We start from the raw sequence: 19,719 nt of genomic DNA, 5'->3' as shown, positions 1-19,719 counted from the left end.
GGTGCTGCATGGCCCGGGCGTGCTGGGAGCTCTTGGCTGCAGGTGTGGCTGTGCCGTGCAGACGGGAAAGGCCGCCTCTCGGCAGTACATGCGTGTCTGCTTAGCAGCCACTGGTCCTCCCACAGTGGGCCTGGTGTAGTTGACATGCCGCCAAGGGGTCGCTTGGCCTCATTGTGGACCGTTGCCCGCCGTGGGGCTGTGTACTGCCTTTCTTTTCTGGGTGTAGGCCCGCCCCTGCCTCTGGCTCCTTCACGTGTGAGCGCATTGTGCCAGCCTGGTGGGGCCTGGGGACGGGCTGGCTGGCAGCAGCCAGCAGCCTCTACCCGCATTCCGAACTGACTCACCTGTTCACCGGGCTTGCGCTTTTCTTCTGTCAGCTGGCCGTCCTGTGGCTACAGGCAGGAGCTGTAGGGGTGCCGGGGCCGCAGCCAAGTCACCCACGGCCCGAGGCGCCGACAGCTCCCGTGCGTGGTTGACGGCCATTTGCCCTCATCACTGGGAGTGTGTGGCGGCGCTCTGCTCGGAACACCTCATTCTGGGTGTCCCGTGGCCGAGACACTTGGTCTCTGCCATGCCCAGTGCATGCCAGGCCTTGGTTGCTTGGTTTTTTTTTTTTTTTAATGTGTAAATTTGCTTTTTTAATTTTTTTTTAATTTTTATTTATTTATTTGACAGAGAGAGACAGTGAAAGTAGGAACACAAGCAGGGGGAGTGGGAGAAGGAGAAGCAGGCTTCCAGCTGAGCAGGGAGCCCGATGCGGGGCTCGATCCCAGGACCCTGGTTTCATGACCCGAGCCGAAGGCAGACGCTTAACCGACTGAGCCACCCAGGCGCCCCTGTTTGTTTCTTTAAAGATTTATTTATTTGGGCGCGAGAGAGAGAGCAAGTGCGTGCACGCCATGTTGGGGGAGGGGCAGAGGGAGAGAGAAACTCAAGCAGACTACCCGCTGAGCACAGAGCCTGACACGGTGCTTGATCCCGGGACCCTGAGATCATGACCTGAGCTGACATCAAGAGTCAGACGCTCCACTGATGGAGCCCCCCAGGCGTCCCAGGGCTTGGTGTTTGAAGGGGTGTGGTTCTTTGTGGTGGGCAGCGCGGCCCTGCTGTGGCATCCGGGGTCATCCTCTGTGTTTCTCCCCCTGGGACTTGTCACCGTGTGGCTCTTTTCCTGCCACTGACACCTGCAAGGCAGAGGGTCTGCGGAGTTGTGGGGCCCGGGCCTGTGAAGGGGCCCCTGCCTGCTCTGTGCTCCTTGGCGGGAGCAGTGTTCTGGGTCGCCATGTGACGTCCAGGGCTGTGAGATGGTGTCATTTGTGTTTTACTGTGGATGGGACGACCTGGGTACCCTTGACCACTGGACCCCCGGTTCCTGCTCTGACCTTCTGTTTCCCAGCTGGCAGTCCCAGGGGCCACTCCCGCTCAGGCCCTGGAGCTCAGAGGTTGCTGTCCGTGTCTCTGCCGCGGCAGCTCCACATGGGCCCTCCTGGCTGACTTTGGCCAGGATCCATCTGGTTGCTTCCAGGGCGGCCTGGGGAGCTTGAGTCTATAGTGCTGTAGCCTTCAGGCTCCTCGGGGTGCTGATCGCCTCCATCCCCTGATGGGTTATTAGGAGTTCTGCTTTACTCTTGTGGCTGGGGGTGGGGGGAGGCTGCGCAGCTTCTCCAGCTCCCGCCCGCGTTCCCAGCACCCAGGGTGGACGCAGCTGGCCACAGCGGTGCTTCAGGCCTTGGGCTGTCAGGATCGACTCACACCTGCCCCCAGCCGTCTGCGACACCTCATGCGTCCCTTTGTCCCAGCACCCAGGCCCCTGAGTAAATGGTGTCTGTCCCTGTGGGTCCTCACTCCTGCAGACGACTCTTGTCTGGGCGGATGGTTCCAGGCGCAGACCCTGGCTCAGGCTACCACATGGGGCATGCGGGAGTGACCTCCTGGAGTGGGGGCGGGGGGGGACTGCCCTCCGCACTCTGAGCACCTGTGCTTGGTTTCTTCTCCCAGGACGGTGTGACCGGTGCCGTCTCGAGTCCAGGGCAGCCACGGTGGCCAGTGGCCAGGCACCCATGGTGGTGGCGGCTCATTGGTGGTCAGAGACATGCCAGCCAGTTCCAGTTCTTGACCTGATCTGTGGTGTAGCTTTTCATTTTGGTATAATATTTGCTGTAGTCATTACCACAAAATACATTTGTTGAATTTGAAACGGGTTTTTGGAGAAGTTTGGTTTTTTGTTTTTTTTTTTTGAAGAGGAAAAGAAGAGTTTATTAGCACTCATTCAGTGAGAGAGAAATATGTTCCTAACATTGTACCTCCATTGCCTTCCATGTATTTCTTTTTTTTTTTTAAATTTTTTATTGTTATGTTAATCGCCATACATTACATCATTAGTTTTTGATGTAGTGTTCCATGATTCATTGTTTGTGCATAACACCCAGTGCTCCACGCAGAACGTGCCCTCTTTAATACCCATCACCAGGCTAACCCGTCCCCTCACCCCCCTCCCCTCTAGAACCCTCAGTTTGTTTTTCAGAGTCCATCATATCTCATGGTTCGTCTCCCCCTCCGACTTACTCCGCTTCATTCTTCCCCTCCTGCTATCTTCTTCTTTTTCTTTTTTCTTAACATATGTTGCATTATTTGTTTCAGAAGTACAGATCTGTGATTCAACAGTCTTGCACAATTCACAGCGCTCACCGTAGCACATACCCTCCCCAATGTCTATCACCCAGCCACCCCATCCCTCCCACCCCCCACCACTCCAGCAACCCTCAGTTTGTTTCCTGAGATTAAGAATTCCTCATATCAGTGAGGTCATACAATACATGTCTTTCTCTGATTGACTTATTTCACTCAGCATAACACCCTCCAGTTCCATCCACGTCGTTGCAAATGGCAAGATCTCATTCCTTTTGATGGCTGCATAATATTCCATTGTGTATATATACCACTTCATCTTTATCCATTCATCTGTCGATGGACATCTTGGCTCTTTCCACAGTTTGGCTGTTGTGGACATTGCTGCTATAAACATCGGGGTGCATGTACCCCTTCGGATCCCTACATTTGTATCTTTGGGGTAAATACCCAGTAGTGCAATTGCTGGATAGTTATGGTAGCTCTATTTTCAACTGTTTGAGGAACCTCCATACTGTTTTCCAGAGTGGCTGCACCAGCTTGCATTCCCACCAACAGTGTAGGAGGGTTCCCCTTTCTCCACATCCCTGCCAACATCTGTCGTTTCCTGACTTGTTAATTTTAGCCATTCTGACTGGTGTGAGGTGGTATCTCATTGAGGTTTTGATTTGGATTTCCCTGATGCTGAGCGATGTTGAGCACTTTTTCATGTGCCTGTTGGCCATTTGGATGTCTTCTTTGGAAAAATGTCTGTTCATGTCTTCTGCCCATTTCTTGATTGGATTATTTGTTCTTTGGGTGTTGAGTTGGATAAGTTCTTTATAGATTTTGGATACTAGCCCTTTATCTGATATGTCATTTGCAAATATTTTCTCCCATTCTGTCGGTTGTCTTTTGGTTTTGTGGACTGTTTCTTTTGCCGTGCAAAAGCTTTTTATCTTGATGAAATCCCAATAGTTCATTTTTGCCCTTGCTTCCCTTGCCTTTGGCGATGTTTCTAGGAAGAAGTTGCTGCGGCTGAGGTCGAAGAGGTTGCTGCCTGTGTTCTCCTTTAGGATTTTGATGGACTCCTGTCTCACGTTTAGGTCTTTCAACCATTTGGAGTCTATTTTTGTGTGTGGTGTAAGGAAATGGTCCGGTTTCATTCTTCTGCATGTGGCTGTCCAATTTTCCCAACACCATTTGTTGAAGAGACTTTTTGCCATTGGACATTCTTTCCTGCTTTGTCAAAGATTAGTTGACCATAGAGTTGAGGGTCCATTTCTGGGCTCTCAATTCTGTTCCGTTGATCTACGTGTCTGTTTTTGTGCCAGTACCATACTGTCTTGATGATGACAGCTTTGTAATAGAGCTGGAAGTCCGGAATTGTGATGCCACCAGCTTTGCTTTTCTTTTTCAAGATTCCTCTGGCTATTCGGGGTCTCTCTGGTTCCATAAAATTTTAGGATTATTTGTTCCATTTCTTTGAAAAAAGTGGATGGTATTTTGATGGGGATTGCATTGAATGTGTAGATTGCTCTAGGTAGCATTGACATCTTCACAATGTCTGTTCTTCCAATCCATGAGCATGGAACGTTTTTCCATTTCTTTGTGTCTTCTTCAATTTCTTTCATGAGTATTTTATAGTTTTCTGAGTACAGATCCTTTGCCTCTTTGGATAAATTTATTCCTAGGTATCTTATGGTTTTGGGTGCAATTGTAAATGGGATCGACTCCTTGATTTGTCTCTCTCCTGTCTTGTTGTTGGTGTATAGGAATGCCACTGATTTCTGTGCATTGATTTCATATCCTGCTACTTGACTGAATTCCTGTATGAGTTCTAGCAGTTTTGGGGTGGAGTCTTTTGGGTTTTCCACATACAGTATCATATCATCTGCAAAGAGAGAGTTTGACTTCCTCTTTGCCGATTTGGATGCCTTTGATTTCTTTTTGTTGTCTGATTGCTGTGGCTAGGACTTCTAATACTATGTTGAATAGCAGTGGTGAGAGTGGACGTCCCTGCCGCGTTCCTGACCTTAGGGGAAAAGCTCTCAGCTTTTCCCCATTGAGAATGATATTCGCTGTAGGTTTTTCATAGATGGCTTTTATGATATTGAGGTAGGTACCCTCTATCCCTATACTCTGAAGAGTTTTGATCAAGAAAGGATGGTGTACTTTGTCAAATGCTTTTTCTGCATCTATTGAGAGGATCATATGATTCTTGTTCTTTCTTTTGTTAATGTATTGTATCACGTTGATTGATTTGCGGATGTTGAACCGGCCTTGCAGCCCAGGGATAAATCCCACTTGGTTGTGGTGAATAATCCTTTTAATGTACTGTTGGATCCTATTGGCTAGTATTTTGGTGAGAATTTTTGCATCCATGTTCATCAAGGATATTGGTCTGTAATTCTCCTTTTTGATGGGGTCTTGGTCTGGTTTTGGGATCCAGGTAATGGTGGCCTCATAAAATGAGTTTGGAAGTTTTCCTTCCATTTCTATTTTTTGGAACAGTTTCAGGAGAATAGGTATTAATTCTTCTTTAAAATGTCTGATAGAATTCCCCTGGGAAGCCATCAGGCCCTGGGCTTTTGTTTGTTGGGAGATTTTTGATGACTACTTCAATTTCCTTAGTGGTTATAGGTCTGTTCAGGTTTTCTATTTCTTCCTGGTTCAATTTTGGTAGTTGATACATCTCTAGGAATGCACCCATTTCTTCCAGGTTATCTAATTTTCTGGCATAGAGTTGCTCATAATATGTTCTTATAATTGTTCGTATTTCTTTGGTGTGGGTTGTGATCTCTCCTCTTTCATTCATGATTTTGTTGATTTGGGTCATTTCTCTTTTCTTTTGGATAAGTCTGGCCAGGGGTTTATTAATCTTGTTAATTCTTTCAAAGAACCAGCTCCTAGTTTTGTTGATCTGTTCTACTGTACTTTTGTTTTCTATTTCATTGATTTCTGCTCTGATCTTTATTATTTCTCTTCTCCTGCTGGGTTTAGGCTTTATTTGCTGTTCTTTCTCCAGCTCCTTTAGGTGTAGGGTTAGGTTGTGTATTTGAGACCTTTCTTGTTTCTTGAGAAAGGCTTGTATTGCTATATACTTTCCTCTCAGGACTGCCTTTGCTGTATCCCAAAGATTTTGAACAGTTGTGTTTTCATTTTCATCAGTTTCCATGAATTTTTTTAAATTCTTCTTTAATTTCCTGGTTGACCCATCCATTCTTTAGTAGGATCTCTTTAGCCTCCATGTATTTGAGTTCTTTCCGACTTTCCTCTTGTGAATGAGTTCTAGTTTCAAAGCATTGTGGTCTGAAAATATGCAGGGAATGATCCCAGTCTTTTGGTACCAGTTGAGACCTGATTTGTGACCTAGGATGTGATCAATTCTGGAGAATGTTCCATGGCACTAGAGAAGAATGTGTAATCTGTTGCTTTGGGATAGAATGTTCTGAATATGTCTGTGAAGTCCATCTGGTCCAGTGTGTCATTTAAAGCCTTTATTTCCTTGTTGATCTTTTGCTTAGATGGTCTGTCCATTTCAGTCAGGGGGGTGTTAAAGTCCCCCACTATTATTGTATTGTTGTCAATGTGTTTCTTCGCTTTTGTTATTAATTGCCTTATAAAATTGGCTGCTCCCATGTTAGGGGCATAGATATTTACAATTGTTAGATCTTCTTGTTGCATAGACCCTTTAAGTAGGATAGAGTGTCCTTCCTCATCTCTTATTACAGTCTTTGTTTTAAAATCTAATTTGTCTGATATAAGGATTGCCACCCCAGCTTTCTTTTGGTGTCCATTAGCATGGTAAATGGTTTTCCACCCCCTCACTTTCAATCTGGGGGTGTCTTTGGGTCTAAAATGAGTCTCTTGCAGACAGCATATCGATGGGTCTTGTTTTTTAATCCAATCTGATAGCCTGTGTCTTTTGATTGGGGTATTGAGCCCATTTACATTCAGGGTAACTATTGAAAGGTATGAATTTAGTGCCATTGTATTGCCTGTAAGGTGACTGTTACTGTATATTGTCTGTGTTCCTTTCTGATCTATGCTGCTTTTAGGCTCTTTCTTTGCTTAGAGGACCCCTTTCAGTATTTCTTGGAGGGCTGGTTTTGTGTTTGCAGATTCCTTTAGTTTTTGTTTGTCCTGGAAGCTTTTTATCTCTCCTTCTATTTTCAGTGATAGCCTAGCTGGATATAGTATTCTTGGCTGCATATTTTTCTCGTTTAGTGCTCTGAAGATATCTTGCCTGTCCTTTCTGGCCTGCCACGTCTCTGTGGATAGGTCTGTTGCCAATCTCATGTTTCTACGTTTGTAGGTTACATATCTCTTCTCCCGAGCTGCTTTCAGGATTTTCTCTTTGTCTCTGAGACTCGTAAGTTTTACTATTAGATGTCGGGGTGTTGACCTATTATTATTGATTTTGAGAGGGGTTCTCTGTGCCTCCTGGATTTTGATGCCTGTTTCCTTCCTCACATTAGGGAAGTTCTCTGCTATTATTTGCTCCAATATACCTTCTGCCCCTCTCTCTCTTTCTTCTTCTTCTGGGATCCCAATTATTCTAATGTTGTTTTGTCTTATCGTATCACTTATCTCTCGAATTTGCCCTCGTGATCCTGTAGTTGTTTCTCCCTCTTTTTCTCAGCCTCTTTATTTTCCATCATTTGGTCTTCTATATCGCTGATTCTCTCTTCTGCCTCATTCATCCTAGCAGTTAGTGCCCCCATTTTTGATTGCAATAGTCTTTTTGATTTCGACTTGGTTAGATTTGGAGAAGTTTGGTTTTAAGTAAAAGTTGCATTAGTTTTTAGTTCTTATAAAGGCTGCGTGTTTTTTTTTTTTTTTTTAGGTGCTTCTTGCTGATGTTTTAAGTAACTAAGTAATGTGGACATTTCTATAAATTACCATTTCTGCAGCTAAAACAGTGTCACACCACAAGAGCAGCCGGCCCCCCGTTCCTATCTCCAATGCCACCAAGCGCAGCTTCCTGGGCAGCCCTGCGGCGGCGAGCCCGGCCGACGTGCAGCCTTCCGCTCAGCCGCTGGCTGAGGGCAGCCACAGACACCGTCTGCACGACGAGCCTGAGCACCTGTGAGTCCCTGCCCTGCCCCCTTTTCCACTTACTTTGCACTTTGAGTTGCAGTGTCTTTCTGAAGGGGTGATGGAGAAAGTGCTGGGGGGTTGGCAGCGGGAGGGCTTCCCCCTGCCTTGCCCTCTGTCCCCGGGACCCCCAGGCAGGCGGAGGGTGACCACAAGTCACTGTGACCCCGAGTTGCAGTTTTCGGATATTTATCCCAGGTTTGAAGTCTTGGTACTCTTTTGGCTTGTTTTTATAATATTTCTTCCCAAAGAAGCTACAATTCTCTCCTAGATTATTGTGAATTCATGATGCTCTTTATTATACATTTGCTATTGACCTTGCAGACTGATAAGCCAGTGATTCTCTCTCCTGTTCTTTCCCATTTAGGGGGAAAGGGGCCTCTGCCTTTAGCCCGTCACATCCTTTACTGCCCCTGAGACAGAGACAGCAGAAGGCTGTGCAGGGGGAGGGCCCTCCTGGTAAGAGTGCCGTTTCCCCTCTGCCCTCCTCCGCTCTCCGTTCTTCCTCCTGTAGCTTATTAAAATGATCGTTCTCAGGTTGAATGTTCCTACTGTGATGTAGCCATTTTAGTTAGGAGATTATGGTAGAATAAATTTAAATTAATTTCATTTATTATTATATTGATGTTCCTTAGAATTTTTAGTCTTTATAGTGAAACTATCCTTAAAATCTAATAAACTATATGAAGTATACAGAAAATTGCTGTGTTGTAATATGCAAGAATGTCAGTGCGTTGATGTTTACCTAAGAGTTCCAATTATTTTATATCATGTTTTGGACTAATGACTGAATTAGGTATTACTTATTGAAATTACTGAAATTGGCATTGTGATGATCTGCGTTTCTTGGGCAGTTCTGGTATCCTGCATTATGATGCATTTCCTTAAGAAATGGTTATTATGTTGAAAGAATTTCAGAGGCTATGAAATGAGCTAACACTGAGCATCCTGCTTCCTCACATGCAGATCAGAGACACCGGTCCAATTCTTTAACCCGAGTTGATGCCCAGCCACGAGGTGCAGCAGCGTGGCCAGATATAAAGAACAGGTGAGCTCTGTGTCGCAGAGAAGTTTCTGTGTGAAGCACTTATTAGGCTCACATAGCAGTTCTCCAGCTGGGGTCCATCCCCGGGCTCACCGGGACCCACCTTGGGGGTCTGCAGGTCAGAGCCATTTCCTGACAGTGTTGGGCTGTTCTCTGCTTTTCTCACCCTGGTGACAGATTGAATCGGATGCAGACACGGGAGTCCGGGTGGGCAGCAGAGACAATTACAAAAGTGTTTTGTATTATAAACTTTTTTATTTTAGAAAACATGGTCATTTCTCACAGAACACGTTTCTTTTTGTAATTTATTTGTTTGACAGAAAGGGTGAGGGAGAGAGAGCACGAGCAGGGGGAGGGGCAGAGGGAGAGGGAGAAGCAGGCTTCCCGCTGAGCAGGGAGCCCGATGCGGGGCTCGATCCCAGGACCCTGGGACCATGACCCGAGCTGAGCCACCCAGGCGCCCCTCTTTTTGTAATTTTTAATCATTGATTTTATTTATTTTTTATTTTTTAAATTTTTTTAATCATTGATTTTAAAATGTCTCAGTTTTAATTTCTAGTGTGATAAATTTTCATATTGATAAATACATAATAAATACAAACTCTTTGAGGTCCTCAGTGATTTTAAAGGGTGTAAAGAGGTCCCGGGACCGCAACGTTTGAGAATTGTTGAACTTAAACTGGTCTCTGGCTGTCCCCTGCCCTGGGAAGGGGTTTGTTAAGTCCCCCAGACTTTGGGTTTGTACTCTTTCCGTCACTAGTGTCTTGTCGCTCAGTGTGTCTGTGTCCCATGGCTCCCTTCCCCACGTTGCAGGCCCATGTCTCAGCCGGCACCCTTTGCTCCCCACCATGCTGTCAGCTGTGATACGGACCCCGGCTCCGGTGACAGTGTCAGCCTGGCCCGCTCCATCAGCAAGGATAGTTTGGCCTCCAATATCATTAACCTGACTCCGCAGAACCAGCCAGAGCCCGCGGCGCTGAAAGGCGACGGGAGAGGCCTTCTGCACAACGTTGCTATTGAGGACGAGGATGAGGAGCTCCTGGCCATCATCAGGACGGATGTGGCTCCCTGTGCCGGTGACCGGGGCCTGCTGACAAGCGCCAGGTCTCCCCAGAGGCTGGCAGACACCCTAGAAAGTAAGCCTGACAGTTTCTTCTTGGAGCCGCTGATGCCGGCCGTGCTCAGGCCGGCCAAGGAGAAGCAGGTGATTGCCAAGGAGGAAGAGTGTGGGGAGGGGCGGCCACGGAGCTTCACGTCCAAGAGGCCCAGTGAGGGCCACCAGCCCCTGGTGCGCAAGAGGGCGCCCAGCAGCCACGGCGGTCGTGACTCGAGTAGGACTTTCACCCCGGTCTCCTGTCCAGAACTTCCCGTGGCCGCGGACCCGGCACCCGCTGGGCTGGGGCTGCAGGCGGCGGGGGACGCCCGCAGTGGGCTTCTGGCCAGCGGTGGCTTCGGCCTGCTGCCTCAGGCACAGTCTGCCGACGGCTTCTTCCTGCATGAGGACCCCGAGGGCAGGCTCTGCGGCGGCCGTGCCAGGAGCCCCAGCGCCCAGGACCCAGAGCCGTGGGCCGTCCTGAGGCAGGACTCGGACTCCGACGTCGCAGACCTGGAGGAAGCCGAGCAGGCCTTCGTGGGCGAGGCCCGCCCTGCGGTGACGGCCGGGTACGCGGGTGAGGAGGAGTCAGCCAAGCTGCAGGAGGACATGAAGGTGAAGGAGCACGATGACAAAGACGACGCCAGCGGCCGCTCGAGCCCGTGTCTGAGCACCGTGTCGCAGCTCAGCAGCGTCTCCGTGGCCAGCGGCAGCGTGAAGATGACCAGCTTCGCGGAGCGGAAGCTCCAGAGGCTCAACAGCTGCGAGACGAAGTCCAGCAGCAGCAGCTCGCAGAAGACCACGCCCGACGCCTCGGAGAGCTGCCCGGCCCCTCTGACGACGTGGAAGCAGAGGAGGGAGCAGAGCCCGAGCAGGCAGAGCGGGGAGCACGCCAGCCTGCTGGCCTCCGAGCTGGCGCAGCTGCACATGCAGCTGGAGGAGAAGCGCAGGGCCATCGAGGCGCAGAAGAAGAAGATGGAGGCTCTGTCGGCCCGGCAGCGGCTGAAGCTGGGCAAGGCCGCCTTCCTGCACGTGGTCAAGAAGGGGAAGGCCGACGGCACCCCCCAGCCGCGGAAGCCGGACCACTTGGCGGGAGACTACACTCAGCACAACGGAGAGGACTTTGGCGGCGTTTCCAAAACGGAGGAGTTCCTCATGAAGGAGGAGGGGCGGGAAGGCGTGCTGCCGTCTCCAGATGGGGACGCGGAGAGCCTGGTTCTCCTGCAACAGCATAGAGCGAAGGCCCCCGCCGCGCTGCACGAGCTGGAGAAGAGCAGAGCGCTCTCCGCCGCCCTGCTGGAGGGTGCTGGCGAGGCGGGCGTGAGCGAGTGCGACCTGTCCATCGAGAAGCTGAACGAGACCATCAGCACACTGCAGCAGGCCATCCTGCGGATCTCGCAGCAGCAGGAGCAGCTGCTCATGAAGCCTCCCGCAGCCCCGGCCCCGGGCACGACGCAGAGCGCCCAGGACCAGAAGGTCAGGGCGGCCGTCCACTTCGTGGAGCCGCTCTCCCCCCCCGGGGTGGCCGCTCAGCGCAAAGCCCCGCGCCTCGGGCAGGCTCGGAGCTCCCGCCCGGGGAGACCAGCTGAGCTGAAAGTGCCAAAAGACAGGCAGCAGGCTTCCTCCCGAAGCAAGACCCCGACGCCCAGTGTAGAGACCCTCCCTCACTTACGGTCCTTCCCCCCTCGGACCCCCTCGGACCCGGGCTGGGACAGCGTTGCAGAGCCTGGAAATGACCCTCATGACAAGTGCTTCTTCGACAGCTACAGGCTCCACGATGAAAGCAATCAGCGGACATTTGCCCTGTCCTCCTCCAAAGATGCAAACGTCCTGTCGGAACAGAGGAGCCTCAGAGACGTTCTGGGTGGCAGCGTGAAGGAGGCGGCGCTCGGCTCCCCAGCTGTCCCTGGGAAAGAGAGCGTCCCCGTGGACGAGCCCCCGAGGAGCAAGGCCAGTCTCATTGAGGTGGACCTCTCGGACCTGAAGGCCCCCGACGAGGACGGAGAGACGGAGGGCCCCCAGAGTTCGGTGGAGCTCACCAGCGAAGGCGATCAGAAGCCGGGGGTCGGCTTCTTCTTCAAGGTAAACTGCCGTTGGCCTCCGTGTCAGATGGGTGTTGGGTGTCGTCTCTTGCCCTTGGTTGTGCGGCTGCGTTAGAAGCTCACTCCAGAGCCGGGCCCCACGCGCTCTGTCAGCACGACCCGGCTCCACCGGAAGCACCCACGGGCACTGCCTGTTGCAGCGAGCGTGGCCGTGTGCCCGTGAGGCTTCAGTGCTGAGCCCGAATCGGGAAACCCATGTAATGTTCGCGGGTCAGAAGCGTTCTTTTTCTTATGATAGTTTTCTGACCATTTAAATAAACGTAAACGTTCTTAGCTCGCGGGCTCTTGCAGAAGCAGGTGGGTACACCGGGTCCGGCCTCCAGGCCGAGGCTTGCCAAGCCTGTGAGAGCGGCCGGCCGGGTGGGGCATCTCTGCGGAAGCTTCCTGTTGGTCTCGGTGCCTTTCTTGTCGTGTTTTCTTAGGAGAAGGGGAGACGGGTTGTGGGAGCGTCCCTGCTGTTTTCCCACGACTTTCCCACAGGGTGTAGGGTGTATGTCCTCTAACGAGCAAGCAGGCTTTATTTGGTGCTTAATGCTTTTAAGGTGTAAGTGCCTGAGTGTTAGTGCAGGGGTCAGCTCACGTGTGGAAACCGAGGTAAACGGGACTCAGTAGGAGACGTGCAGAAAGCTCTGTCGATGGGGCTCTTTTTGGGGTGGCCAGGTTGTTCCCTAGCATTTTAGCGTCTGTGAAGACGGCCTCATCCGTGGGCCCGCTTGCTGCCGGGGAGTGCGGGCGTCGGGGGCTGTGTCCTGCAGGATGACGCGTGCCGCCTGCTTGTAGGATGAGCAGAAGGCGGAGGACGAGCTTGCCAAGAAGCGGGCGGCCTTCCTCCTGAAGCAGCAGCGCAAGGCTGAGGAGGCGCGCCTGAGGAAGCAGCAGCTGGAGGCCGAGGTGGAGCTCAAGAGAGATGAGGCCCGGTAACCTGGCCCCCCGCCCGGCACCCCCCCCCCCCCCCCCCCTTCCCGTTCCCTGGCCCCATCCCGCTGCCCCGGGGGTCTAGGCCGAGCCCTGGTTGACGTGCTTCTGGGCTCATTCCCCTCAGTTCGCACGACGGTGCGCGGCTGTGGGCGCCCGGCCCTGGGCCCCCGCCGAGCGCGGCTGGCGAGCGCGTGTGTCCCGCAGGCGCAAGGCCGAGGAGGACCGGGTCCGGAAGGAGGAGGAGAAGGCGCGGCGGGAGCTCATCAAGCAGGAGTACCTACGCAGGAAGCAGCAGCAGATCTTAGAGGAGCAGGGGCTGGGGAAGCCGAGAGCCAAGCCCAAGAAGCCGCGGCCCAAGTCCGTCCATCGAGAGGAGCCGGCCAGTGATTCGGGGACCAAGTGCTCCTCGACCCGTAAGCAGGCGGGGCGTGCGGGGCGGCGGCGGGCGGCGGCGGGGTGGCCGAGGCGGGCCTCGCGGCAGCTCTCCTGTCTCGGCAGCCGACCCCCTGAGCCGGGCCCAGTCGGGCTCCAGCCTGTCCCTGGCCTCCGCGGCGACCACCGAGCCCGAGAGCGTGCACTCGGGGGGCACGCCTTCCCAGCGGTAAGGGGGGCACGTGGGGTGGACGTGGGGGCGGGGCGGGTTGTGTGCTGTGATTTTGGGGTGATCCCCACCCCCACCACCCCGGGCTGCATTGGAGCCGCGGAGCTGGAGCACTCTGGCTCTGTAGCCTCTGCTGCGGGGCTGTGTGTTTCCCGTGAGCGAGGACGTGTCCGTAAATACCCACTGTTCCCAGATGGCGCCTCAGTGGGGCCTCTGGTCTACGCTCTGTTGTCACCAGCTGTCCCATAGTGTCCTGGACGGCCTAGGACCCCGCTCAGGACCGCGCATGGCCCTCAGCTGTGGGCCTCCTTAGTCGAGACCAGTCCTCTGCCCTCTGTCCTCTGTCACCCGGGCGCAGTTCCTGTGGTGGCCACCCGTCGCTGGGGCTTTGCAGGAAACGGTTCAGCCTGTGTGTCTCCGGCGGCCGGTGTTTGTCGCTGCGGCCGGCAGGCGTGTGGCGCTTCCTTGGCCCGTGGGAGGCGGTGGCTTCTGCTGACGCGGGAGAACTTCCCTTGTGACTCAGCAGTAATCTGGGAGGACGCACTGGGGACCTCATTGGTACCACCGCCAGTGGCCTTGTCCCTTCTCCCTGTGTGGTGTTGGCCCCACGTGTCCTCCATCCTTTACTGTGTGTGTCATCCTGTGGCCATGGCCACGTGGCCCTCCTCTTCACATGTCTGGTGGCTTCTGTCACCGGGCCCCTGCACCGGGCCCACGTCAGGGACTCTGGGTCCTGGCTGGGGTTTTGCTCTGCCGCTCGGTCAGCTGGGCTGGCCGGCCCCCTTGGGGGCAGCCCCCCCGTGCTGCTTTGCCACCACTGGCTGGGCTCTGTGGAGACTGCCCCAAGGGATGCCCTCAGACCCGGGGTTTTGGGCTCAGCCCCCTGTGCTCTCTCCCTCTCTCCTTCCCTCCTGGGGTCTTGCCTGAGGTGTGTCAGCAACACAGATGTCCCAAACTGTGTCCAGCAGGGACCCAGTGCTGCTTCCCTGCTCCATCGGGGTGGCACCTCAGACAGACCTCTGATGGTGGCCAGTGTCCCTGCAGGGTGTCTGCTTTTGTCACACTGTTGTACCCGAGGCGTCGGACTTCTGTGTTTTGCCCAGTTGATGGTTGTGTTCTGCGGGGCGGAGGGCGGGTCAGACGGGCTTGCCCCCCTGCCTTGCCGCCCGTCTCCTCCACCGCGGACGTTCCTTCTTGCCTGGATGGTGTGGGCTGGCTGGTGTTGGGTGGGCTCAGCCAGCCAGTGTGGGCGGTGGGCGAGAGGGGGTGCCCGTGACCATCCCTCCCCTGCCCCCGTTGCCCCTCTCCTTCAGCAGAGTTGAGTCACTGGAAGCCTTGCCCACACTGAGCCGCAACGCCAGCAGGAGCACGGACAGAGACTGGGAAACCGCGTCCGCGGCATCCTCTCTCGCCTCCGTGGCCGAGTACACAGGTAACGGCCTCGCTCCCCGTGGAGGTCACGGGCGTGTCCCTGGCGGGGCAGGGCGGGCTGTGCTTGGCTCTCCAGCCACCTCAGTGGCTGGCAACGTGCTTTTCTGTCCCTGTGGCCTCACGCCGAGTAGTGTGTCTTGGCGCTGGGGAACCTTAGACTTTTGAAACTATTTCTTGGTTTTGTCTTTTATATTATCAAAGTAAGTGAAACTAGAAAGGGGACAAACTGGTAACGACTTTGATCCTTTTCTAGTTTATTTAAAGTTCATAACTCGGAATGAATTCTTTCAAATAGATTTGAAGCAGCTGTTACTTGCCCTTTCCAAAAGCCTTGACCTCGCTGACCCAGCCGGCCTGCTGCTTGGCTCTGGGAAACTGGGGTTTTCTTGCGCGTGTGAGCTGCGAGTGTGCGTGCCTTAGAGTATACTTTTGTGACTCTTGCCTATTTTCACAGGTCCCAAGCTCTTCAAGGAGCCCAGTAGCAAGTCAAACAAACCGATTATTCACAATGCTATTTCTCACTGCTGTTTGGCTGGAAAAGTGAATGAACCTCACAAGAATTCAATACTAGAGGCAAGTATCAAGTGTCAGCACTAAATTTTTTTCTTTATTTTTAAGTGGCATATAGTTGGCTCGCAATGTTAGGAACCATTAAATTTTTATGTAGAGTGAAGGGTATTTGTGAATGAAGGGTTTTTCCTAAAACAGAACCTCATTATTCCCATGTGCGGGTGGCCTGGTGTGGCTTCGCTGCCCAGTAGCCCCGGGCCCCGCCGTTGGTGCGCGCGAGAGAGCATGATCACACTGGGGCCGTCCGCATGGCGCAGGGCGAGGGATGGCTTGAGGAAGAGCAGGCTTCAGACGAGCCAGACTCAGACTGCTGTCCTGGGGACAGAGGTGGAGTCCAGGGCAGGGCCCTACGGTGCGAAGCAAGCGGTGAGAACTAGTAGCCTCGGCGGGTTAGCCGGGGCGGGGTGGTTTCTGCACTCTGATGCCCGTGGCCGAGGCGGTGTTGGCTGGAGACCGAAGGAATTGGCAGGGGTGTACTGAGGGATGAAGGGGAGCATGGCAGCAGGAGGGGGCTCCAGTTTCAGCTCCCGGATCACTGGAGAGATGGAAGTTTGGCGGTAAAGTGCTTGTTGTTTGGCTCTGCTGTGCTGAGCGCTGCCTACCTGCGGGCAACACTGGTCACACCTGCTGCGAGAATGCGGTCGGGCCTGGGTCATTTCAAGGTGAGCTGATGGCGGTCTGCAAGACGATCTGCGAGGCAGTTGGCAGGAGAGGGTCAAGGTTAGGACTTTCATGCCCTTCGCCTGACTGGCGCTCAGTGTCGGGGGGAGCGATGCCCTGTGCACCATGCCAGGGTGGGGGACGCCGCTTTCGGTGTGTCACGCTGGTCTGGATGCTGGGGACCAGTCAGGGCACAAACCCAAAGGTCCGGGCTGTGAGGTTGACATTGTGGGGAGTTGAGGTGGCCCCTGATAGGGGAGTTCGCGGGCTGCTTCCGGGGCAGGCAGGGCATGGTGACTGCCCTGCGGGGCTTGGCGCTGGTGGACTGTGTGCGGACAAATGGGCGTGGCTCTGTTCCCATAAAACTGTTTCCAGCACCAGGTGGTGGCCACGCTGGCCTGTGCTGTAAGCAAGGAAGCGACCAGTAACCGGGGAGGCGGAGGAGGGTGGAATGAGAGCCCGGGGAGGCCAGAGGGCACGGGGCAGCTCCCACAGGGTCTCTGTTGGTGGAGGGACCCCAGCTTTGCTTTCACTGAAGTGGTGAATGCAGCTGTGGGCAGAGGAGGGCCCAGAAACAACGTGCCCTGTGAACGTCATGTTGACTGGTGGGCCGAGGACAGACGTGAGAGGAGCAAGGATGCGAGCGGAGGGCGGTACCTGGGCCGGGCCACTGGCGTGGGGGGCGTGGGGGGTGCAGGAAGGGCCCAGGGTCTGGAGGTGCTGCTTATTTGCGTCTTGCCCTGTGTTTAGACACAATTTTTATTTAGTTGAAGTCAGTATTGTGTACACTTTTGGATTCTGGTTTTCCAGAATCCGTTAATCTTTTAAAATATATATTTGTGTGTTAATATATTCGAGTTCATCACAAGCTTGTTATATTCTCACAAGACTAATAGGTATTTATGAAAAATAAGTCTGTTTTCTAAAACAATTAATTAGAAGAGTGGCTTTGTTTTACGTTTTTTACAAATCTTTTAAATTCCTGGCTCTGTAGAGGACGGCTGGGTCCCTGTCCGCTTCTGTAGCAGGCTCTTATAGGAATGCCCGTCACCAGCCTCTGGAGAAGGCCCTTGCACGCTGGGCTGAGAGGTGAAGGCAGAGCCTGGCCACTGCTGTGGGAGGGCGCTGGGCTCGGAGACCCCTGGCGGGGAGAGGTGCTGGGGTGGGCGGTCCGGCTGGGACTTTAACAGGAAAACGGTCTGGAATTCAGAGCACAACACGGCGGACACTGTAATGAGTACCCACAGTGCTGCTTTGCTTCGGGCTCCTGTGGGTGACTGCGTCCCTGAGGTGTCATTCACATGCATAAACCCTTAGTTTCGGCGGTTTCCTGTCTGCCCGCCGAGGAGTTTGGCTATCAGGGCCGATTCCAGCATAGAAAGAAAGCCTGTCCCCACCCGCCCTCCCTGCAGCCCCCGGCTCCCACCAACCCGTCTCTGGTCGGGCCTCGCCTGCACGCGTCCCATGAAGGAGATCCCGCGCCGGGCGGCCTTTTGGGGCTGTCTTCTCCCCCAGAGCATCCCGGCTTTGTCTCATCCCCGTTCAGTGCGTGTGAGTGCCCCACTCCCTTTCATGGCCGAATCCGACTCCATTGTGTGGATAGGCCCCAGTTGGTTTATCCGTTCTCCAGTTAAAGGACACTTGGCTTTTTTGATGATGGGGAATGCTGCTGCTGGTCAGCATTCACTTCTGAGGTTTTGTGTGGAAGCTTTGGCTTCTCTGAGTCTCCACCTCAGACAAGAACCGCTGAGCCACAGGGTGACGCTGTGCTTAACGGAAGTTCCGGGCACCTGCGCAACTGAATTCTGCTCCCTGTAGCTGCGTGGGAGGCTCCAGTCTCTGCACAAACCCCCAGCACTTGCTGTCGTCTTCCTGTTCGGTTGGGGCTCTCCCAGTGGGCGTGAGTGCTGTCCCAGTGTGGGTTTTGGTCTGCGTTTCTCTGGTGGCTCGTGATGTCGTGTGTGATTTTTCTCTCCGTTTCCAAAGCATTGCTTCTCACACACCTCGACTTCCTAAGTCCGAGTGGGAAGACTGGAGCCCTGGGTTGTGGGTGGGCCTTCCTGAGAGCGGGTGGCCAGGCGGCCGCTGGGCTTGAGCGGCGCCCATGGAGCACCGAAGTGGCCCTGAGTGTTGGAGCGACTCTCAAGCCCGCGTCTCTTTTCCTTTCCCCCCTCGATACAGGAGCTGGAGAAGTGTGACGCCAATCACTACATCATACTGTTCCGCGACGCCGGCTGCCAGTTCCGAGCACTGTACTGCTACTATCCCGACACCGAGGAAATCTACAAACTAACGGGCACGGGGCCAAAGAGCATCACCAAGAAAATGATTGACAAGCTGTATAAATACAGCTCAGACCGAAAACAGTTTAACCTGATCCCAGCCAAAACCATGTCCGTCAGTGTGGATGCGCTCACTATTCATAACCACTTGTGGCAGCCCAAGCGGCCTGCGGTGCCAAAGAAGACCCAGACTCGTAAATGACACCGGTGCCGGAGGGCGAGTCTGAAGGACGTGCAGACAGGATTGGTATTTATTATTCTCTTCCGTTTGGGTACGAAGTGTGCATAGTCACAGACCTTTCCCAGAGAGGCTCCCAGTGAACCACGGGAAACCCTCCCTTGGCTCCCAGCACACACAGGATGCTGGATGGAGTGAGGAGGGGGATGAGGCACCGTGTTCAGTGGCTCACGGAGGCCGCGGCTGCCGCTGACCTCGGAGGGTCAGACGAGGGGTACGCGTGTCGCGAGGTCTCCAGGCCGTGGATCCCTTTACTTGAAGTTCTCCTTCAGTGTGAATGGAAAGTGACCCCCCTGCTTTGTCCCCTCCTGCCCCACCCCCTCTTGCACGTGACCTGACGCCCCTCGTGCTGACCAGCTGGGGTCCCGGGGGATGAGCTGGGGCTCGGTCTCGGGTCAGGGTGTTGGAATGTCTTTAGGAAAGGAATTTGAATTGGGGGGATCTTGTTCATTTGAGAAATTGTATGATATTTATTGATTGTGTCTACTGCCAATGTTTATATCCAGTTCTAAGATTTCTGAAAAAAATTCTCGTTCTTTGCTGCTCAGAAAACGTTTACTGAAAATACCAATTCACTAAAAGCACTGAAAATCTGCAAAGTCTGTCTTCTGCTAAACTGCCTTTTACAGGCGTGGAGACGCTTCTTGCTGGCACGCGACCGTGGTGAGCGGTACGGTCAGCTGGCGTCTGCCTGACCGGAAATAGGCAAACGGAGCAAATTCCAGCCATCGCTCGTGAAGTTTTGGATAGTACTCTAATGATTTGTTCACTTTAATAAAGACAGATTTTGGTAAAGTAGACTATTCTTCACTCTGAGCATGTTTCTCTGGAGAGGTGATGCCCTTCAGCTGATGGTTCCTTTAGTGGGTTTATGGTTTCCTGACCCGTCCATCTTGATCCTGGCTTCTGAGGAGCCGCGTGCCCTGCGAGGGGTGTGCGGGGCTCCGTTTAGATGGACCATTCTGTTCTGCGTATTTAAAAACGGTGCAAGTGGTTATTTGCAGTTATGTTGGAACTCCAAGTTAGCGGAACGGCTCTGGATCCCCTCCGTGTTGGTCCAGACGGTCGTTCG

The 19,719-nt window shown here is 53.4% G+C and overlaps 1 protein-coding gene across 5 annotated transcripts in view; it reads left to right on the top strand.

Annotated features, from left to right (window-relative positions):
- Nucleotides 1-19,445, top strand: part of CAMSAP1 (calmodulin regulated spectrin associated protein 1) — a 65,875-nt gene extending 46,430 nt beyond the window's left edge. For 3 of the 5 annotated variants that reach the window (XM_025860167.2, XM_073890111.1, XM_073890113.1), the window contains 10 exons: nucleotides 7,524-7,698; nucleotides 8,075-8,166; nucleotides 8,674-8,755; nucleotides 9,566-11,927; nucleotides 12,728-12,864; nucleotides 13,070-13,278; nucleotides 13,364-13,466; nucleotides 14,780-14,898; nucleotides 15,352-15,470; nucleotides 18,309-19,445. In XM_025860167.2, the coding sequence (XP_025715952.1) occupies nucleotides 7,524-7,698; nucleotides 8,075-8,166; nucleotides 8,674-8,755; nucleotides 9,566-11,927; nucleotides 12,728-12,864; nucleotides 13,070-13,278; nucleotides 13,364-13,466; nucleotides 14,780-14,898; nucleotides 15,352-15,470; nucleotides 18,309-18,611 (3,701 nt within the window). In that variant the 3' untranslated portion in view covers nucleotides 18,612-19,445. The remainder of the gene's footprint in view (nucleotides 1-7,523; nucleotides 7,699-8,074; nucleotides 8,167-8,673; nucleotides 8,756-9,565; nucleotides 11,928-12,727; nucleotides 12,865-13,069; nucleotides 13,279-13,363; nucleotides 13,467-14,779; nucleotides 14,899-15,351; nucleotides 15,471-18,308) is intronic. The other 2 variants (XM_025860166.2, XM_073890112.1) reach the window with 1 other exon arrangement.
- Nucleotides 19,446-19,719: the final 274 nt, after the last annotated feature.

Source organism: Callorhinus ursinus, unplaced genomic scaffold (genome assembly GCF_003265705.2).
Source record: "Callorhinus ursinus isolate GAN/ISIS: 27379988/994484 unplaced genomic scaffold, GSC_fseal_2.0 scaffold126, whole genome shotgun sequence".
NCBI lineage: Eukaryota > Metazoa > Chordata > Mammalia > Carnivora > Otariidae > Callorhinus > Callorhinus ursinus.
The sequence above is the reverse complement of the archived record's forward strand: the minus strand, read 5'-3'. Positions and strand labels throughout refer to the sequence as shown.